This window comes from Schistocerca cancellata, chromosome 1, assembly GCF_023864275.1.
Source record: "Schistocerca cancellata isolate TAMUIC-IGC-003103 chromosome 1, iqSchCanc2.1, whole genome shotgun sequence".
NCBI classification, from domain to species: domain Eukaryota; kingdom Metazoa; phylum Arthropoda; class Insecta; order Orthoptera; family Acrididae; genus Schistocerca; species Schistocerca cancellata.
The window spans coordinates 1075903415-1075924541 of record NC_064626.1 but is presented as its reverse complement, the minus strand read 5'-3'; the positions used below and the strand labels follow the sequence as shown (position 1 = coordinate 1075924541).

Sequence of the window (21127 nt, the reverse complement as noted above, 5' to 3'; positions counted from 1 at the left end):
CTCTGTAATAATGAGTGAGGTCACCGACGAGTTTACTTTTTTACAATTATCAGCACCTTTAATTAATTATCGGCATCTGGTAAGAAGGCGTCAGTCTTCGTGCAGCCGCTCGAGCAACAGCATTGGACCGCTCACACAGAAGATGCCACGATTTTATAGGAGAAGAAGGCGTACGCGCTTACAGTTTATAAAGCAATAGACAATATTGCAATTAATACGGAGAACTATGCAGTTGCACAAGTCATCCTGCATGGTCCATCATTGGTCTGTGGTGGAGTTCTGAACTTTACTATTAGCAACAATGATACCCTGCAGCAAGGTAACGGATGGGTAATCGCCGCCCTCGTCCGCGGACCTAAAGTCGATAAAGTCCCAGGGCTGGAAAGTTTTAACAGCCGTGACGTCATCGCATACCGGACATTTCACTTTGCAGAGGTCTACAATAGAGATATGGATAAATCATATTACCTGTCGACCATTCCGTTAGTTCTCAGGAAGTTTATCTGGGAAGCCCTCAGACATCCCCCACGAAAGTCCCAATTTGAAAATCCGGCAGTGCTCGTTGGAGCTCTTATTACTTTCATTTCATTTCTGCCTTTCGCATGTGGTAGTTCCTATTGACACGACTGAAGCGATGTGCTCTACTATGAGGTAGCAGCTGTCAATTTGCAGAGGTCGTATTACATGAGGCGGCAGCCGGGTTTGTGCAGCAGTCAGACCGACGCCTGTCCAGAGGCGTCCGCCTGCACGCGGCGGCTGCCGCTTATTACGGCGTCGCAGCTAATTCGCTGGAGGCGACGGCGGTGGCGCCGACGGCGGCGGTGGCGTCGAGCCGTCTGAATTAATTTGGTCCGGCCAGCCGGAGCCATCGCGGACACCTGTCGCCGCCACCGCCCCTGCCGCGGCCGCAGCCCGCAGACCACTGCCGCGCTGCGCTGCCCATACGCCGGCGCTACACGGGCTGTCGCGTCCGCTGGCGAGCGGTCCGCCGTTTGCCGACGTTCGGCCGCCGCTCTGCGCACCTGCGCTCCGCTGACACGCCGCAGACCCGGGGCGCGCCCCAGCCCGTGGTTTCGTTACGAAATATCCACTGCCATCGCTTTTTCCCTACGGCCTGTTACGTTCACGCTTCGGCGACCGTTGTCACGCACAGCGCTCTACTTTCGAAAGCGAATGTCCACCGTAGCTTTTTTTCTCCCTCCGGTCTGTTACGTTCACGCTTCTGTCTTTCCCACAGCTATCAGAAGAAATTTCAGTAAAAGGGCCAAATACACGGACAAAATTAAGTTTTTTACCACCTGCCAACTTGTCACGACTTTGATTCAGAGACACCAGGGCGTTAACCTTATCAAACAATGAAACATACAGCTTTACTGAAATTATTAGTCTAAAATTTGAGCGCGGCAAGTATGACAGATTTTTCTTATCATTGTATAACCTCGCGTAGAGTACTGTTCATCAATATCAGAGAACTGAACGCAAAATAGGGAAAATGGGAGAAACATCAACTTCAATAATCAGCGTCTACGTATGTAGTTATTCGTAGGTATGCCCGTGTTAATATTAAACAGATATAAAAATAATATAGAATCGATGACTTATGTAACTCAATTATTTAACCGTAGAGGCCACCATATATGGGTGCATGAAGAAATTAGACAGACGTTCAAAAGAAATGCTTTGCTTCGCAAAGATATCTCTTACATTTGAATGTTAGGAAAATTTACATTTGAGAAAAAATCTACAGTTGAAAACTCGGTAAATCTCATAAACCAGATTAACGATGCTCATATCCCAGGGAATGGCAGATTGTTTTCCTTAGATATCACTATCGTGTACACGGGATAGTAGAAATTGTATCCGTAATCAAAATGAATTTATCCAAAATTATTAAAAGATTAGTTAACTGAAATTGATATATATATATATATATATATATATATATATATTTATATATATATATATATATACTCCTGGAAATTGAAATAAGAACACCGTGAATTCATTGTCCCAGGAAGGGGAAACTTTATTGACACATTCCTGGGGTCAGATACATCACATGATCACACTGACAGAACCACAGGCACATAGACACAGGCAACAGAGCATGCACAATGTCGCCACTAGTACAGTGTATATCCACCTTTCGCAGCAATGCAGGCTGCTATTCTCCCATGGAGACGATCGTAGAGATGCTGGATGTAGTCCTGTGGAACGGCTTGCCATGCCATTTCCACCTGGCGCCTCAGTTGGACCAGCGTTCGTGCTGGACGTGCAGACCGCGTGAGACGACGCTTCATCCAGTCCCAAACATGCTCAATGGGGGACAGATCCGGAGATCTTGCTGGCCAGGGTAGTTGACTTACACCTTCTAGAGCACGTTGGGTGGCACGGGATACATGCGGACGTGCATTGTCCTGTTGGAACAGCAAGTTCCCTTGCCGGTCTAGGAATGGTAGAACGATGGGTTCGATGACGGTTTGGATGTACCGTGCACTATTCAGTGTCCCCTCGACGATCACCAGTGGTGTACGGCCAGTGTAGGAGATCGCTCCCCACACCATGATGCCGGTTGTTGGCCCTGTGTGCCTCGGTCGTATGCAGTCCTGATTGTGGCGCTCACCTGCACGGCGCCAAACACGCATACGACCATCATTGGCACCAAGGCAGAAGCGACTCTCATCGCTGAAGACGACACGTCTCCATTCGTCCCTCCATTCACGCCTGTCGCGACACCACTGGAGGCGGGCTGCACGATGTGGGGGCGTGAGCGGAAGACGGCCTAACGGTGTGCGGGACCGTAGCCCAGCTTCATGGAGACGGTTGCGAATGGTCCTCGCCGATACCCCAGGAGCAACAGTGTCCCTAATTTGCTGGGAAGTGGCGGTGCGGTCCCCTACGGCACTGCGTAGGATCCTACGGTCTTGGCGTGCATCCGTGCGTCGCTGCGGTCCGGTCCCAGGTCGACGGGCACGTCACCTTCCGCCGACCACTGGCGACAACATCGATGTACTGTGGAGACCTCACGCCCCGCGTGTTGAGCAATTCGGCGGTACGTCCACCCGGCCTCCCGCATGCCCACTATACGCCCTCGCTCAAAGTCCGTCAACTGCACATACGGTTCACGTCCACGCTGTCGCGGCATGCTACCAGTGTTAAAGACTGCGATGGAGCTCCGTATGCCACGGCAAACTGGCTGACACTGACGGCGGCGGTGCACAAATGCTGCGCAGCTAGCGCCATTCGACGGCCAACGCCGCGGTTCCTGGTGTGCCCGCTGTGCCGTGCGTGTGATCATTGCTTGTACAGCCCTCTCGCAGTGTCCGGAGCAAGTATGGTGGGTCTGACACACCGGTGTCAATGTGTTCTTTTTTCCATTTCCAGGAATATATATATATATATATATATATATATATATATATATATATATATATATATATATATATATATATATATGAGACCAGTTTTGGCCAATTAAATTTGCCGTCTTCAGAAAAGAGCTATTGTAATAACCGTTATTCGCTATAAAGAAGAATTTCTGATACATGTAGCCCGCCGGGGTGGCCGAGCGGTTCTACGCGCTACAGTGTGGAACCGCGCGACCGCTACGGTCCCAGGTTCGAATCCTGCCTCAGGCATGGATGTGTGTCATGTCCTTAGGTTAGTTAGGTTTTAGTAGTTCTAAGTTCTAGGGGACTGATGACCTCAGAAGTTAAGTCCCATAGTGCTCGAAGCCATTTCTGATACCTGTACATTCTAATGCCATCTACATAAATTGGGCCACGCTATGCAGTGCATGGTCATTTAGTCGTGGACAAATTTGGAGACAACTGTAATATAAGTAAAAACTGTTGTGGAAAAACCAGCCTCAAAATATAAAATATAACATGCCTTAGGTGAACATATCTCGCTCCAGTGTAACGTTATACATTACACAATAAAACAATTAACAGTGCCAGACGCTCACGCAAGTTTCTGATCAAATACATTTCGCTCATGGGATATCCGTGTTGACAGTTAACGGCACACTGGCAGCAGCACTGTCAAATAGGAAATTTGGGGGTGATATGCCAATCAAGGACAAGAAAGAAAAACTGCTCACAAATCGAGAAACCAAGTGCAGAGGTGGAAACAACTTTTTGAGAACGTTCTGAACCGTGAAACTACAGATGACAATGTAACTTCACTGAGTGTGGACGGAGAAGGACTCCCACAAGATATGTCAATTAACATAGAACCGCCATCCAAAGAAGAAGTCGCTAAAGCAGTGCAACAAATAAAAACTGGTGAAGCTCACGGCCTGGACATCAGTCCAGAGTTACATAAAGTAGATTCCTCTATAACAGCAAAAATTTCACATCCACTCCTGACAGCCGTGTGGAGAAATAAAATAGTACCGAATGCTTGGAGCAGAGACTTGCTCATTGAGTTGTCTATGGAAGGAGACCTATCTGTTTGTGATAACTGGAGAGGCTTCACCCTGCTGTCAGTCCCAAGCAAGATCCTCTCACGAATAATCCAAAACAGGATGAAAGTCGATGTAGATAAGCTAGTACAAAGAGAACAAGGTCGCTCTTCATAAGCTACGAGAAGGTAGATTACTATTATTTATTTATTTATTTATTTATTAGATTACTGGATATCCTAAAAGAAATAGAGGTATACATTCACAAGACGAAACACCATGACAACGTCCCTAAAGAACAAAAAAAAATGGTTCAAATGGCTCTGAGCACTATGGGACTCAACATCTGAGGTCATCAGTCCCCTAGAACTTAGAACTACTTAAACCTAACTAACCTAAGGATATCACACACACCCATGCCCGAGGCAGGATTCGAACTTGCGACCGTAGCAGTCACGCGGTTCCCCTAAAGAACAGACAGATAAACAACTTGGTAATAATTGCTGAACATTCATATGAATACCAGTCACCGCTTTATATACTGTTTCTGGACTATGAAAAACACCTTCGACAGTGTAATTAGAACAAAAATATGGAGCTCACTGCAAACTTTTGGAATTCCCAAGGAAATGATTGCACTTGTCAAGTGCATGTATGAAAACTACACGTGCCAGGTTCAACATCAAGGCCTGATTTCAGATCCAGTAGCGGTGTTACGCAAGGCTGCATGCTCCTGTCAATACCATTTGACATAATACTCAATCTTGAAATGACGCAGGCAACAAATAAAGTAAGAGGAATAAAATGGAGCAATGGAACACGTCTAGAAGACCTGGATTTTGGCAGATGATCTTCGCCTTCTATCCCACAGCCTCAACGACATGAAAGAGAAACTAGAAGATCTTAAATCTGCGGGGAAGAAAGTCAGTTTGAAAATTAATGCCCAAAAAACAAAAGACGTGCTGGAAAATGCTAACAACGCCGCAGAGCTTAAATTTGGGAACCAGGTAATTGAAACAGTGGAGAAATTTTGCTACTTGGACGCATGAATACACCATATAGTGGTGCAACAGAGGAAATTAACGGACGCATTAACAAAGCCAAAGGAGCTTCACCAACTCTCTCCTCCATCTGCAGATCGAAGTAAATAATATTGAGGATCAATTAGCGGATATTTGAAAGTAAAGTAAAGTCCGTGCTTCTATATGGACGTGAAACGTGGACAGTGACGAAGTAGCTAACCCATAAGCTGCAGACAATCAACAACAGATGTCTGAGGAACATCTTGGGGATACGGTGGCCAGATGTCACCTTTAACGAAACACTCTGGGAAAGAACCAGTCAGAAACATGATTGAGCTGGAAATAAGAAGCAGGAAGTGGAGGTGGTGAGGACTTACTCTTAGGAGACCAAACTAACATTTGGCGAAGGAAGCACTTTATTGGATCCCGCAGGGACGACGGAGACGAGGCAAACTGAGATTGACGTGGAGACGATCAGTTGAAGCAGAAGGTCAACAGCAAGGAATATGATGGGAAGAAGTGAAAATACAAGCAGAAGACAGAACAGATCGCGGTCCTTTGTTACAGCCCTATACTCCACATAAGGAGTTAAAGGAATTATTAAAAAATAATATAACCGTCATCCATTTATGTACGAGATGTATTTATTATTTTCCTAAATGATCATGTAAAAGACTGTTGCCACCTGATGATACCCCTAAACACTATTTAGTCCGTTTGACTACTGCCTGGCAGTGTGCCATCAGTTGTCAACACGGACACAGCAGGTAATATTCTATGAGCCAAATGTATTTGGTCAGAAACTATTTTACGTGTTTGGTACAGTCACGGTCTTATTGTACATAATGTATAAAGCTACACTGGAGCATCTTCTTCTGTGTACACCTCAGGTGCGTTATACTTTATATTTTTGACGTTTGATTTTCCATAATTGTTTTTACTTATGTTACAGTTGTTTCCAAATATGTCTATGACTAAATAACCGAGCACTACGTAGAATGGCACAGTGGTCTGCGTATGTAGGTGGCATGTAATACGTAATTTCTTCTTTATAACGAATAACGATAATTTTTTGTGTGTGTGTGTGTGTGTTTGTGTTTGTGTGTATGTGTGTGTGTGTGTGTGTGTGTGTGTGTGTGTGTGTGTGTGTGTGTGTGTGAGTGGGTGGGTGGGTGGGTGTGTAGAGATCATTCTCCTGCTGACAATGTGAAGTAGCCATAAATTGATGAATTAGGTGATCTCATCGAGTTAGTCCTATCTAAGAACTACCTTACAGTCAGTGGCTACTTATGTGAAGACAAATATCTAGCAATCGGAAACACGACAAAACAAGTTTAGGATCACTAGATCACGCTGGAAACGAAGTGTTTGAACTTTGCAATGACCTGACTGAAAAAGTATACCCTGTTGCTGTTCTGTAGGTGACACACTTGTCCTCTTCGATGGCACTCATAAGAATCTAATTAATGTTACTAACAGCATATATTATATAAGAATATTACTGTCATCATAGAGTATGAGGACAACGGGTATAACAATTTTTTGGACCTGAAGGTCAAAAAAGAAAGTCATACTCATCTGTTCAATGTATTCCGAAAACCCTCTACATCTTCTTGCATTATTCACAACAGTTCTTACCATCCACAGTCCCATAAAGAAGTATATTTGGCTTCGCTAAGCTTCTTTAAGTGGGAATCATATCAGTGCTGATTTACATGCAGTGCGAAAGATAGCATCTAACAATGGCTTTGACCCAACACTATTTATGAGATTATACACAGGAGTACAGAAGGAACAAACTGAGACTGAAGATAAGGTTACATAAGAAAGTAGTGTACGAAATAAATAAATTTGGGTCTAGTTTTATCTTGTTGCGTCACATTTCCTATAAGATTTACGTTTTCTAAAATGAGGCTGCAAATTGGCTGCATGGCAGAACACTAGGCTCACGCATTATACACAGTGTAAATAAGAGTCAGGCTTATGACATGTCAGGAGTATATATACTATGTAGTGACGTAAGTTTTATATTGCGCAAACTGATAAAAATTCAAAAAGAGGATTAGAGAAGTTGTTAACGTCAGTGAATCCAATCCCAAAGTATTCAGTGCTAATTTGAGAGAGTGCTTCATTAAAAACATCACCATTCTTCATAAGGCACGAGAAGGTAGATTACTGGATATCCTAAAAGAAATAGGGGTATACATTCACAGGACGAAACACCATAACAACGTCCCTAAAGAACAGGCAGAGTAACGAAATGAAATGTGCGTACAGAACTTAAGTGTTTTAACCGAATAGACTTCTGTTTTGTCTCCTATCTGTAAAAATTACTAAATCTGACAAGATACACTGGTTCAACCCTACATCCAGATCTGGTGTAAGCTGGAGAAATCTGGCCTGACAATTCATATTTCATTTAGTTAGTACGGGATCTCATTTTTAGGTTGGTGTATCGAATTATTAAGCCTTTGTTGGTTGATACTGGGTAGGCTCGTATTACTCATGTAGAGGCACATGTTTTGAGCGTAATTTCACACTGGCTCTGACATGAGGGAGAAGGTGGGAATTGGCAGTCCTCATGGTCGACTTGGAATAAGAGCTGCAGGGAGGGCTGTTTTATGGCTCTGAAAAGAGAACGCCGTGCGTTTACTACCTAAAGCCGCCGCCCCGACGTGAGACCAGTGGAAAAGGACGTCTCGCGACGAACTTGTGGTCGCTAAGTTGGAGGCGAGACGATGCTCGAAGCACGAGCCCGCAGGGACAGCATCTTACGAGCACCGCAACCAGCCTTTTTTATCACGAGTATTGCATGCGGAATGCTGCCGCAGATGCAACCTAATGGTCGCAGATGTTCTCATGCCAGACAGAAGGGGTTTTGCCGCCAAAATACACAGAAACGTATCTGATTGGCTGTATTGCACACACGTCACAATTTCTTCTCGAGTTCCTACCGAACTGAGTATTAGCTGAAGGCGGTTGGATGTTAGCCTCATGAGGCGTAGAGTGAGAAGTATTCCGTTTGAAAAGAGGGCGGTGATTGGCTGTGAGGAGAGTTTAAGCTAACGAAGCGAGTTTTATTCGAAACGAGACAAACATCCGAAATTTAAACAGACGCAAAATCCCCAAGATAGGCGATTTCTTACAGAAGCTCGAAATTTAGCTTGGCTTGGGAGGAAATCCAAAGAGATTATAATCGTATGTGAAGTATGTTAGCGGCAAGAAACAATCAATACCTTCTCTGCGCGATAGCAATGGAGATACAATCGAAGACAGTGCTGCCAAAGCAGAGTTACTAAACACAGCCTACCGCAATGCCTTCACAAAAGAAGACGAAGTAAATATTCCAGAATTAGATCGAGAACAGCTGCCAACATGAGTAACGTAGAAATAAATGTCCTCGGAGTTGTGAAGCAACTTAAATCACTTAATAAAAGCAAGTCTTCCGGTCCAGACTGTATACCAATAAGGTTCCTGACGGAGTATGCTGATGCATTAGCTCCATTCTTAACAATCATATACAACCGGTCGCTCGACGGAAGATCCGTACCCAAAGGCTGGAAAGTTGCATAGGTCACACCAATATTCAAGAAAGGTAGTAGGAGGAATTCACTAAATTACAGGCCCACATGGTTAACGTCGTTATGCAGCAGGATTTTGGAACATATATTGTGTTCGAACATTATGAATTACCTACCTCGAAGGAAACGGTCTATTGACACACAGTCAACATGGATTTAGAAAACATTGTTCCTGTGAAACACAACTAGCTCTTTATTCACATGAAGTGCTGAGTGGTAATGACAAGGGATTTCAGATAGATTCCGTATTTCTGGAATTCCGGAAGGCTTTTGACACTGTTCCACACAAGCGGCTTGTAGTGAAATTGCGTGCTTAAGGAATATCGTCTCAGTTATGGGACTGAAATTTGTGATTTCCTGTCAGAGAGGTCACAGTTCGTAGTTATTGACGGAAAGTCATAGACTAAAACAGAAGTGAATTATGGCGTTCCCCATGGTAGTGTTATATGCCTTTTGCTGTTCCTTATCTGTATAAATGATTTGGGAGACAATCTGAACAGCCGTCTTAGGTTGTTTGCAGATGACGCTCTCGTTTATCGACTAATAACGTTATCAGAAGATCAAAAAAATTGCAAAACGATTTAGATAAGATATGTAAATGGTGCGAAAATTGACAGTTGATCCTAAATAACGAAAAGTGTGAGGTCATCCACATGAGTGCTAAAAGGAATTCGTTAAACTTCGGTTACACGATGAATCAGACTAATCAGAAGCAGTAAATTCAACTAAATACCTAGGTATTACGATTGCGAACAACTTGCATGGGAAGGAACACATAGAAAGTGTTTTGAGGAAGGCTAACCAAAGACTGCGTTTTATTGGCAGGACACTTAAAAAATGTAACAGATCTACTAAGGGGACTGCCTACACTACGCTTGTCCGTCATCTTTTAGAATACTGCAGTGCGGTGTGGGATCCTTACCAGATAGGACTGACGGAGAAAATCGAAAAAGTTCAAAGAAGAGCTGGACGTTTTCTATTATCGCGAAATATGGAAGAGAGAGTCACAGAAAAGATACAGGGTTTGGGCTGGACATCATTAAAACAAAGCCGTTTTTCGTTGCGACGGAATCTTCTTTAGAAATTCCAGTCACCAACATTCTCCTTCGAATGCGAAAATATTTTGTTGACACCGACCTACATAGGTAGAAACGATCACCACGATACGGAAAGATATAGGTGTTTGTTTTTTCCGCGGGCTGTGCGAGATTGGAATAAAAGAGAATTGTAAAGGTGGTTAGATGAACCCTCTACCAGGCACTTAAATGTGATTTGCAAAGTATCCATGCAGATGTAGATGTAGATGTAGAAAGTGGGATTTTCACTGCGGGGGACGCTCTGGCGGCTGTCGTTAGGGCACACTTCACCGGACAGCGTGTCGAGACATTGTTGGCAAGTCGTCAGTGAACAGTCTCATCATTATATTCGAAAGGGTTCATTTCCCCTCTAGGAACGACATCGTTCGTTGCTCTGAGAGTGGAGATACGAATCTGTGCTTCTTTGTGGACACTGAAACATTACGAAGAGCTTCTTTACGAGCACGCACTAGAGTCAAGTCTCTGTTGCTGGTTTATAGCAAGCAGAATTCTTGATTCATGTCCAGCATTGCACGGAAGTAGCTTCGAACACAGGAGTTTGCGGACACCATTAGACGCCCTTTGTGTAGTCAGCTACTCGACGAACGTCGTCTGACGACCGTCAGCAGCAGTGATCAGAGCACCCCTGCAGAATTGCTCTTCACAGCACCGAATTCTGTGATATACACACCACGGCGCAGCAGATAGGCAATCTTTAACAATAAAAGTGTTAAGTTCCATTTGTTCGATCGCAGAGACCTTCACTGTCACTATGGAGGCTTTCTTCGATGCTGATCAGTATCAATCACTTTACGTCATATAAACGGGGGCGTGATTTCGAGTCACGTCATACACGTTCACCCACTCTCAAATCTAGATTAATGGGAAGGAGTTTACGTTATATGTCTATACTTGTTCACTTTGCGTATATTTCTTTGAGAGTTGCTTTTGTAATAAACATATTATCAATATCCAGCTGTTCTACTCGTCCGAGAATTAGACTCCATTACCGGACCTGACCAAGGTAGAGTGTAGTGTTGTCGGCAAGTTGGGTTCAAAATGGCTCTGAGCACTATGGGACTTAACATCTATGGTCATCAGTCCCCTAGAACTTAGAACTACTTAAACCTAACTAACCTAAGGACGTCACACAACACCCAGTCATCACGAGGCAGAGAAAATCCCTGACCCCGCCGGGAATCGAACCCGGGAACCCGGGCGTGGGAAGAGGGAACGCTACCGCACGACCACGAGCTGCGGACCACAAGTATTAGCCCACGAGCTAAGAGGTACTCTCGGTTTCAGTTTGTCAGTGGCAGGGTTGATTTAATTCACTTTTTAAGCGTGACCACACCGTTCCGAACACGACATTGGCACATAGACACACACAATTAGAGGGGGCCGGCGGGAGTGGCCGAGCGGTTCTAGGCGCTACAGTCTGGAACCGCGCGATCGCTACGGTCGCAGGTTCGAATCCTGCCTCGGGCATGGATATGTGTGATGTCCTTAGGTTAGTTAGGTTTAAGTAGTTCTAAGTTCTAGGGGACTGATGACCTCAGCAGTTAAGTCCCGTAGTGCTCAGAGCCATTTGAACCATTTTTGAATTAGAGGGGATAATGTACTGTGTTGACACCCTCTTTATATAACAGACATTGGTTATGTTCATCTTGCACAATTTGTTGTTCGTGACAGTTAACATCAGTCTCATCTCTTTCTATATTATCCCCTTATCCACTTTACTTGACAGGCGTTCAATAAGTAGCGCAATACATGTCTTTCTCGGCCAATTTGGGCTGAGAAAACTTCGAATTTGTTAAGGATATCATGGAATATTCACGCTTCAGGTAGTTTCATGAAGTTCCAATAGTTGGCGGTGCTGTGCGTAGCCTTCAAAGCGGCGTCTCTATCGGAGCTGCGTTCCAAGCAGGAAACTGTCACTGAGTTTCTTTTGGTGGCAAACCGGAGCATCGCACATATTCATACCCGTTTGCAGAATGTCTACGGATACCTGGCAGTGAACAAAAGCTCGGCAAGTCATTGGGACGGGCGTCTGTCAACATTGCAAGGTCACGCCAACCTGTCCGACCACCCGCGTACCGGGGCCCGCACACCCTTGTCACCCCTGCCATGTTGCAACGTGCGGACACCCTCATTCGACTGTTACTTAAAATATAGTCGTAGATAGCACAATGTTCTTAGCTTCTTAATAAAGAACATTGTGCAGCCTACGACTATTTTTTTTTTAATACTAGCAACAGAAGGTTGCTGTGCCCCACATCAAGAGGGAATGGAATAATTTTTGCATTTACTCGAGGTGATTCACGAATCACGATCCAACACATAGCTGCCCAAATAGACGCCTCAGTTGGCAGTACTCACACACTCGTTCACCACTTAGGGTACACAAACCTCGCAGGGCTGTTCGCCACCTGACCAATTATGCGGAGCTGCTCGTGACAATTTTTTATCAAACATCTCCACACGCGATGAAACATGGGTTCATCACAGTCGGATTGGAAACAAGCGACAATCCATGGAATGACGCTGCATGATGTCTCCTTCGAAGAAAAAACTCAAAGCCGTGCCTTCAGCCAGTAAAGTCATGACGACTGACTTCTGGTACTTTGAAGGTGATATACTGTTTGATATCGTCCATCATGGTGCAACGATCGTGTTTTGTACTAAACTCAAGAAAATTCATGAGACTTCAGAGTGTTCGTCACAAAAATGCAAACGAAATTCTCCTTCTCCATGACAACGCAACGCATTACGCAACTCTGCACACCCGACAGGAGTTCGCAAAACTTCAATGTGCTGTTCTTTCTCGTCCACCCTACAGCCCGTATCTCGCACCTCCCGATTTCCATGTGTATGGCCCAATGAAGAATGCACTCTGCAGGAAGCAGTAAGTGCACGATAGGGATGTTATCGATGTAGGAAGTCGTTGGCTCCGACGTCGACCAATAGAGTGGTACATTTCTAGCACACAGGCCGTCCCAGCAAAATGGCGTAAGGGTATCTTATTGAACGGAGGTTATGCTGAGAAACAGGGTTCTGTAGCCAAAAGAATTAGGAATAATATGGTGTACTGGAATCGTAAATGGAGCCAACCTGCTGTCGGAAAAAAGTGTTGCATTAGTTATCGAAGGTGTCCCGTATATTCTATACTTCTCTCCGTCCATCTTCTCCTATCCTCCCCTCTCTCTCCATCTCCTCCTGCCCCCTCTTTCAGTTCATCACCTCCTCCCCCTTTCTCTGCCCATCTTCTTCCCAACCCTCTCTCTCAGTCACCTTCTGCCCATTCTGTCCATCTCCTTCTTTCCGTTTTTTTCTATTTTCCTACCACTCTGTCCGTCTTCTCCACCCCCCCCCCTCGCCCTTTCTCTGACCTTGAACCTTGTTTATTATTTCGGTCAGTAAGTGACTATCCTCAGAGCCTGCTTCCATGATGGTATCGTATGGTACTGAGCAGCTGACTTTCGTGGAGTCATAACATCTGCTCCGCTCACTGCCACCGTCTGCCATAATGATATAAGGTCAAATACTAATCCAAACTAGTAACCATTGAAATAAATGTTTTATTGCGGTGGAGACAATTTGTAATCTATTATTAATAGTAATAAAGGTTTCTCTCGTAAGTATATTTGACTTTAAGTGTGGTATTCTACTTACTGATGTTATTAATTAAACAGTCATTAGACTGGATAACGTTTTCATTTGTTTTCCTAAGACAATTATGAGGGACGTAAATTAGGTATCACAGTGGTGAACATTACAATTTTGTTACCAGGGAGGATAATAAGTTACAAGATTGTCCTAATTGTGAGCATAAAGTACAACACGAAAAATATATGTTTTAGTTTTTAGATGATTTGGGGATATTCTAAGTGCCAAATTTAGTACGCAGTGGTGTTGATAATGCTTCTAACAGGGCATCGAGTTTAACTGACCTACGGTGACAGATACGGGTAGGACATTCCACGTTGCTTGACCTCTGTACCAAATGTCATCAACTGTAATGGCTGGTGAATGGTGGCGTGCTATTCCCTCAGCATCCCATGACGGCATATTTTCAATATAGCGAGATTTGAATAAGTTGATGGCCAGGGTAACAGTCGAACACTCTGTCCATCGAAGCAGACCAAGTCAACACAGGCAACATGTTGTCTTGAGTAACTTTGCTGAAACATGTCACAGACAGCTATCAGATGGGCACAGCTACAGGCCTCAACACGAAAGACATGTAATGGCAACTGTCCGAATTACCGGTCATGCAAATCAGAATATAATCTTTCATTTTTTTAATTCTGAACTGTAACATCGCTTCTGAACCTATCTTTTATTTCCACCGTTGGTTCTTGCACGTGCCGTTTGCACAGTAGGGAAGAATGCGTCCCACTTTTAGGACCTTAGGACCTTTTTCTCTGACGAAAAGGAGAGCAGAAGATATATTTAAAACACCATTAATCTCTCACATTCATTAAATAGAAAATTGACCCAAACACCATCGAATAAATCATTAAAGTTCCCGCTCTAAAATCCCACCAACTTACAAATGAATCCTATTTGTGTACCACATCTGTATTCATTAAATAAGATAGCGCTGTATCATCAATACACCATCATCTACAAATTATAATAATCTAGCATTTCATTTTAGATAACTGTAGATACCACGAACTGACAAATATATCATCTGTGATGTGAGGGGATACAGTAGACGGTGCTTCATACTCATATCAATGGTGCAAAATACACCAACTGTGATACATTACAGTGAAACTTTATATGTTGGAGACACATGCTACATCTTAATTTCCAAGGTTATAACAGCTCATGTACCTGACTGCTTCTTGGTGTGACATGAAAATAGTCCCTTAGGTCGGATCTGCTAAGTAATGAGATATCAGTACATTTTAATATATGACAAAAGCACACTGCCCGACTGGAATCATGTTTAAATCATGCTGGGGAACTGAAAGTAAAGAAATTGATCTGTAGGATATGTGACTTAGTGAAAGTATAATGAGGAAATTGATTTCTAGTACTTTACCAGACTTATGGTGTTGTCTTTTATTATAAGTTTTCATATCTAGTATTTTTATATACCATTCACTGTAAGTCTGTAATAAAGAGTTCTCTTGTCGGTTTTATCGTCTTTTTTCTGTACATCTGTGTTAACATTTTGTATCTCCAGGAATGACAACTCATGTCAATACAGAAAATATTTGCTCTAGAAGATTGTGGTTATCTTAGTTGTACAGTGTACCTCCTTCTATTCTCGTTAGTGTTCTCGAAGACTTCTGGTTGGTGCGGGATAAAGAACTTCTAAAACATGAGCTCAGTGATGATGGCAAGGAGACTACTGATGTGGAAGGTATACAATAAAGGTACTGACTCAACAGTGAATACTACCACAGGACTCATGGACGGTATCTTGCTGTCTATTGCTTCCACCACAGGTGTCATCCTCATATACTCACTACCAATACAATATATGCTGCATGTCACAACTGGTTTCATGCTGTCAGCTAAAGTATCTTCTAAAATTTTAGAAAGCATTCTGTAGTTGGATCAAAGCAGCCATGGCAATGAATTGCTAAAAATGAAATAAAAACTTTCTCGACCGCGTTTTCATATTTTTATTCGTTAGCAACCGGTTACGGCCCTTACCTCAGACCATCTTCGGGGTTTTTACTGCTGCAGTACCGTAATGATACATATTCAGTATAGAGGGATGAAAAGATTTTCATTTATCTATACTGAATATGTATCATTAGTGTATTGCTGCAGGGAAAACCCTGAAGATGGTCTGAGGAAAGGGCCGAAACCGGTTGCTGACGAATAAATATCTGAAAACGCCATCGAGATTATTTTTATTTTATTTTTAGTAAAGTATCTTCTGCCATGAAGATTTGTCATTGCTGTGGAGGGTAACTGATTCCAGTTGATTGTTCCATGGGTCGACTGAGCGAGTTTCTATTCCCTGTGGAGCTACTGTCCCATCATTACCCCTCCACTGAGGGCATACTGGCCATCATTTCAGTAACTCTACCAATTAAATCTCTTCGTATTCAGACTTTTCCTAAATGTATTCCTTCCTTGTCCATCATCGTTGTTAAGGCAGTTGACGTCTATTATTCCGTCTCCGGACCTACCATGGGCCACTGAAATGTGAAGAACGTCCACATTAGTATCAGTGTGACTCTAGTGTGTGTTTCTGACAAAGGCACAACGTGTTGCTGACGAAACCACATAGCTCTTCTAACAACCCTACCACAACAAAGGTCAAAATTTTAATAACGATTGTGGTGTTGCTCACGCTGCTAAATACTGCATTTTCGGGCAACATCAGTCATATTATGTGGCAGGTGTCATTAGAGCACAGTTAATAGTCATTTTATGTAATAATGGAAAAACTAGGCACTCATCTTTTTGTGTTTCCCACGCTGGTCTCGTATTATCATGGCTGAATCGTTGAAAATCTAGGTGATTATGATTCCAAGCTCGGATGCAAAGAGGCCTAGGTTTTATTCTGCTATATTCAAAAGTTTTTTATATGCGCTTCACAAACCACTCTTGAAGATTACACTTTAGTAGGACAATGGTGATGTAAAGAACAATCAGCAATCCGAATTTAAGTTACACTTCCTGTTAACTGCAATATCACGTAAACACAAAACATCACTTCACAATACAAAACATACTTGAGAACATCTTCCTCACATTTTATAAGCCAACTACAATATGCATCTTTCTAACATGATATCCAACACTTGACTTTCTCAAGGTTCGACTCTCTAACAAGTTAACAACTAACTAACAATCGCTTACGCGCCCAACAATCAGAGTTACAAGTACGTTAAAGATCGTAGTGACAAAAGAAATAATACACATAAGAATAATATCATTGCAATATAAACATATCGATGTATCAAAAGTGAAATCAAATCTGAATGTTGTCTCAGAAATATGTTAAGTAGTTAACAGAAATACAGTAGAATATTACTGGTATCGAGAGGTTCAGGTGAGGTACCATAATTCTTACGTAATTCAAGGACCATTACAATCTGAAGATAAGCCAGAAAGATCTAAATATGCCATGTATTAAATATTGTGCGACTGGGACTGAATAATAAAGATACGTTAAAACTCTTTTAAGTATCAATACTGTTGCTGTTGTCTCGCTACGAATATGTTGACTATAATGAATATAAACATAAAGCTATAACAACCAATAGTTTTTTTAATAAAATATATGGACGCTGTGGACCTACATATAAACAAAATTTATTACAATTGTCTTATATTGCTGTTGGGGTTTATAAATAATTGCTAAGTCTTCACCTGGTTTTCTGTTTTCGCCTCCTGTGAGTTCTGATGCGGACTGACTGTACTGACCATAAATTTGCACAGATGTCTTTTCGTAACTGTGCAAAGAGCAGTTCAAGCAGTGCAAAATGTATTCATGTGGAAGAAAGTGCTGCGTTAGAAACGCGAGACTGTGAGTGTAATGTGGCACCAGAAGAGCTACAAAATATACCTGTGACACTTGGTGAAGGAATCAGGGAACAGAACGCAGATCCTTGTTCAGAGGGACAGGAATATGTAGCTGTTTATTAGGATTCTGAGCTTCCCAGCGCTTGCGCTATTTTGTGGTTGGGAAGTCCAAAAGTCGCTTCTCAAACATCTGATAGAGGTTTGCATAGCGTGTAGAGTCCCTCAACCTCGAATGCAGTCACCGCAGATATGCAAATAGCCGTGCAGGATATGCCAGTCAGTGAGTTTGACAGGTATTATTCTAGAATGTGGTTTATCAATAGCCTAGTTCCCAGTATCGGAGAGATAAAGAACCAGAATGAAAGTTTAAGGGGAGAGACTGACAACCAAAATGAAAATTTGAGTGGAGGCGTAAAGATACAGAATTAAAATTAAGACAGTTTAAGAGAAGAGGTTGAGAAGCAGAACGAAGATGTGAGCGAGAGAACAACTGCATTCGCGTCAACAGGAAGCTTGTGCGAACGAATCGTTGAAAAGCTAATGTGTAAGATCAATGAAATATGGGACAGTTTTGATGAAAGATTTCAGAAACATACTATTCAAATTTGGAGTGAATTACGGTCTGAGTACAAGTCTAAATTCGCGAAAGTCGACAACAGAAAAGCTGTAGTGGAAAGTGAACAGGTTAAGTTGCACGAGGAAGCTCAGACATGAGGGGAAGAGGTACTGTGTCATTTGGCCAAACTGAGAGAACATCAGAAAGAAAAAGATGAAATCTTAGTTAAGATAGTGGTACCTCAGTGTTTATAGAGCAAATTTCGGACCAAGGTACTGTGACGCAGGCACTGGGCAATAAACTGTACGCATTAAAGTTACTTATTAGGTAGGAAAATACAAGTCTAAGGAATCATACATCTCCTTAAGATTCTCGTGATCGATGTAGAAAAAAAAGCACACACTCAAACTCAAGTGAGGAAAAGCGTGACAATGCACTGCTAAATTTGAAGTGAGGAGCAAAACTCAGAAGAAATCTATACGCAAATGTGTTAGGAAATTGTCTTCCATGTCAGAAAAAAGATCCTTGTGCATTCATATAGGTCATATTGCCACATGAAAAAGTTTTTAAGAGTATTTGATGGCCAATATTTGGTATCTTGAATTACCCTCTGCAACGACATCGAAGTGGAAATGATACACAAGTGCAAATCGCGAGGAATACATTATGTAGCGAATGTGAAGCTCTTGCTCGATTATTGTGATGAAATATTGTATGTATGAGTGATCCTATTGTTGTCTTTTCTTTCTTCCATGTTGGTGACCAAATTAAGTGACATAGACATGATTAAGGAGAGTTTTGTTTCTTTTTGTGAGGTACATGCATGTCGAGGGCTTGTGTGAAGGGTGTAATCTGCACAATAATTTTTTTGTATTGTTCGAAATAAGGATTTTGTAATTAATAGTGTATTTTTACTCTTTTTTGATCATCAATAACGTTTTGTGGAATCATTTGCCTATTTGGAATCAAAAGAAAACGTGAGAGAATCCTGAGATGACATTAAGATTACGTACGAGTATGTTGATTAGAGAGGATTTTTTTGTTGTGTTATAATGTGCAATGTTACATTGGAATGGTGTGTATTAGAATACTTCTTTGTATGCCTAACTGTTAGCGCATAATTTGTCTTGCAGTAAGAAACAACCAGATTGGATAATTCTCAGTATACAGTGGATAAAGGAAAATGGATAGTAATAATAGAATAAGGATTCAGTAGAATCAGGAAGCGATGTCGGTATGGCAATAAGGATGTGTTATGTATATTATGTAAAGATTTTCAGAAGATATGAGGAAGTAAGCTTCTAGCTTTTTCAGATATGATTGAAGTGACTAGCAGATGAAATATTCTGTGTTGTATTATAACATTTGTGATTTATATGTTCATGATCCTGTTAATGCACTTTTTCTGTTTTTTTTTAAGAACGTTTTGTGTAATTTTGCTGACTGACAGACAGATTTGGCAAAGGTTAAACAGGTGCAAATGATTCATTATTGTAATCCATAATCATAATGTTGTTGTGGAATCTGAAGCAGTTACTCAATGTTTTTTGACTAATTGATTTATATCGAATATTGACACAAGAATCTGTAAAGAATGATTTAATAATAAGTATACAGTTTACAGGTGACAATCAGTAAGGACTTTTTTCTGTTTAAAAGGTCTAACATATATTTCTGTACAATTTGTACATCGTTCATTTGAGTTATTCATGTATGAGAATATATAACGAACTAATGGCTTTTCTCAACAGATCAAGGAATATTTTGTGCATTACAACCAATGCCAGATTACGCAAGCTTATATTTCAGGACAAGTGGGTGACAACTGAGAGACGTTCTGCGTGATGGGTGGTGTGTAGACCTATCAGGTTTTAAAAGTGGGTACGATGAGTTGCAAATTGCTGTGTAGTAGTCAGTCATTGTATAATTGAGGTGTTTTGTAAGTAGACAATACCTGGGATATGTTTGGTGCTGGATATGGTGCACCATGGCAAATTTGCATATGACATTCTACGACGTGTCTGGCATGCCTATAAAGATGCTATTTTAAGTCCTTAGAGTCATCTCAACCGTTGTAATAATATATGTCTTGTCGGAACTAAGGGTCCTCTGATGGTAGAGTTCATGTTTTTGTAACTTCATTCAGCTTATGCACCGAGACACATAAATGGCCAAAGCACACTAAAAAGATCTGAGAAACATACATGTATGTGAAAATCAAATTTATAGACAATCGACTAGTCACACAGGTCTTAATTGCTTTTAAGTAAGTCTCAACAACCTATAAAACTAATGTGCCCACTTTATAATCTAAAATATTAATTAATATTTAAGATTATATTTATTATGAGGGTTGATTTACAAATTCCCTTATATTAGCTAGAGACACTAGTGTATTCTGACAGTTGCAAAATTTGTACTGATGTGAAACAAGAATCACAACATTAAGAATAGACACTAAATTCACCACACACACTATTATGACCTATTCCAGTACCTTGTAATCATCATTCACATATGCGAGCTTGAGGTTCAAATGAAACTGCCTCCGCTTACAAAGTGTTACTACTATGTACATGACATGGGCACTACATTATATTGTCAACTCTATAAAACATCTGAGCAATGTGTAGCAACAAAATTATACTTTGTGCTGAAAATGTTAATGTTCTGAATACTGTCTCCGCAAAGTAAAAAACAAAGGGAGTAAAAAAATCACCTTTCAAGTTCAGTTGCATTAATAAGATTAAAATAATAATATATTCATTAATGTCAACACTACTTAGATATATATATTCTATAAACTGACTCGTGTAAGCAAATGATTGTGGTTTCTATGGGGGATGGAAAACTTTTACTAACGTTAATTCACCATACCTCTAAATCTTCAAGTCAATTCATAGCTAATGTTCATGGTTCATGTGGTATTGATTTAGTTTTATCATTTTACCAATTTAGAGTACCTTTTTGCCAGTGCCTTTGTTTTA

General features: G+C 41.7%; 1 protein-coding gene across 1 annotated transcript in view; it reads right to left on the bottom strand.

The window, feature by feature from the left end:
• Window positions 1-780: 780 nt before the first annotated feature.
• Window positions 781-21127, bottom strand: part of LOC126128290 (uncharacterized) — a 78345-nt gene continuing 57998 nt past the window's right edge. Inside the window, exon 3 of the mRNA XM_049915151.1 lies at window positions 781-1032. Coding sequence (XP_049771108.1) covers window positions 781-1032 — 252 coding nt within the window. The remainder of the gene's footprint in view (window positions 1033-21127) is intronic.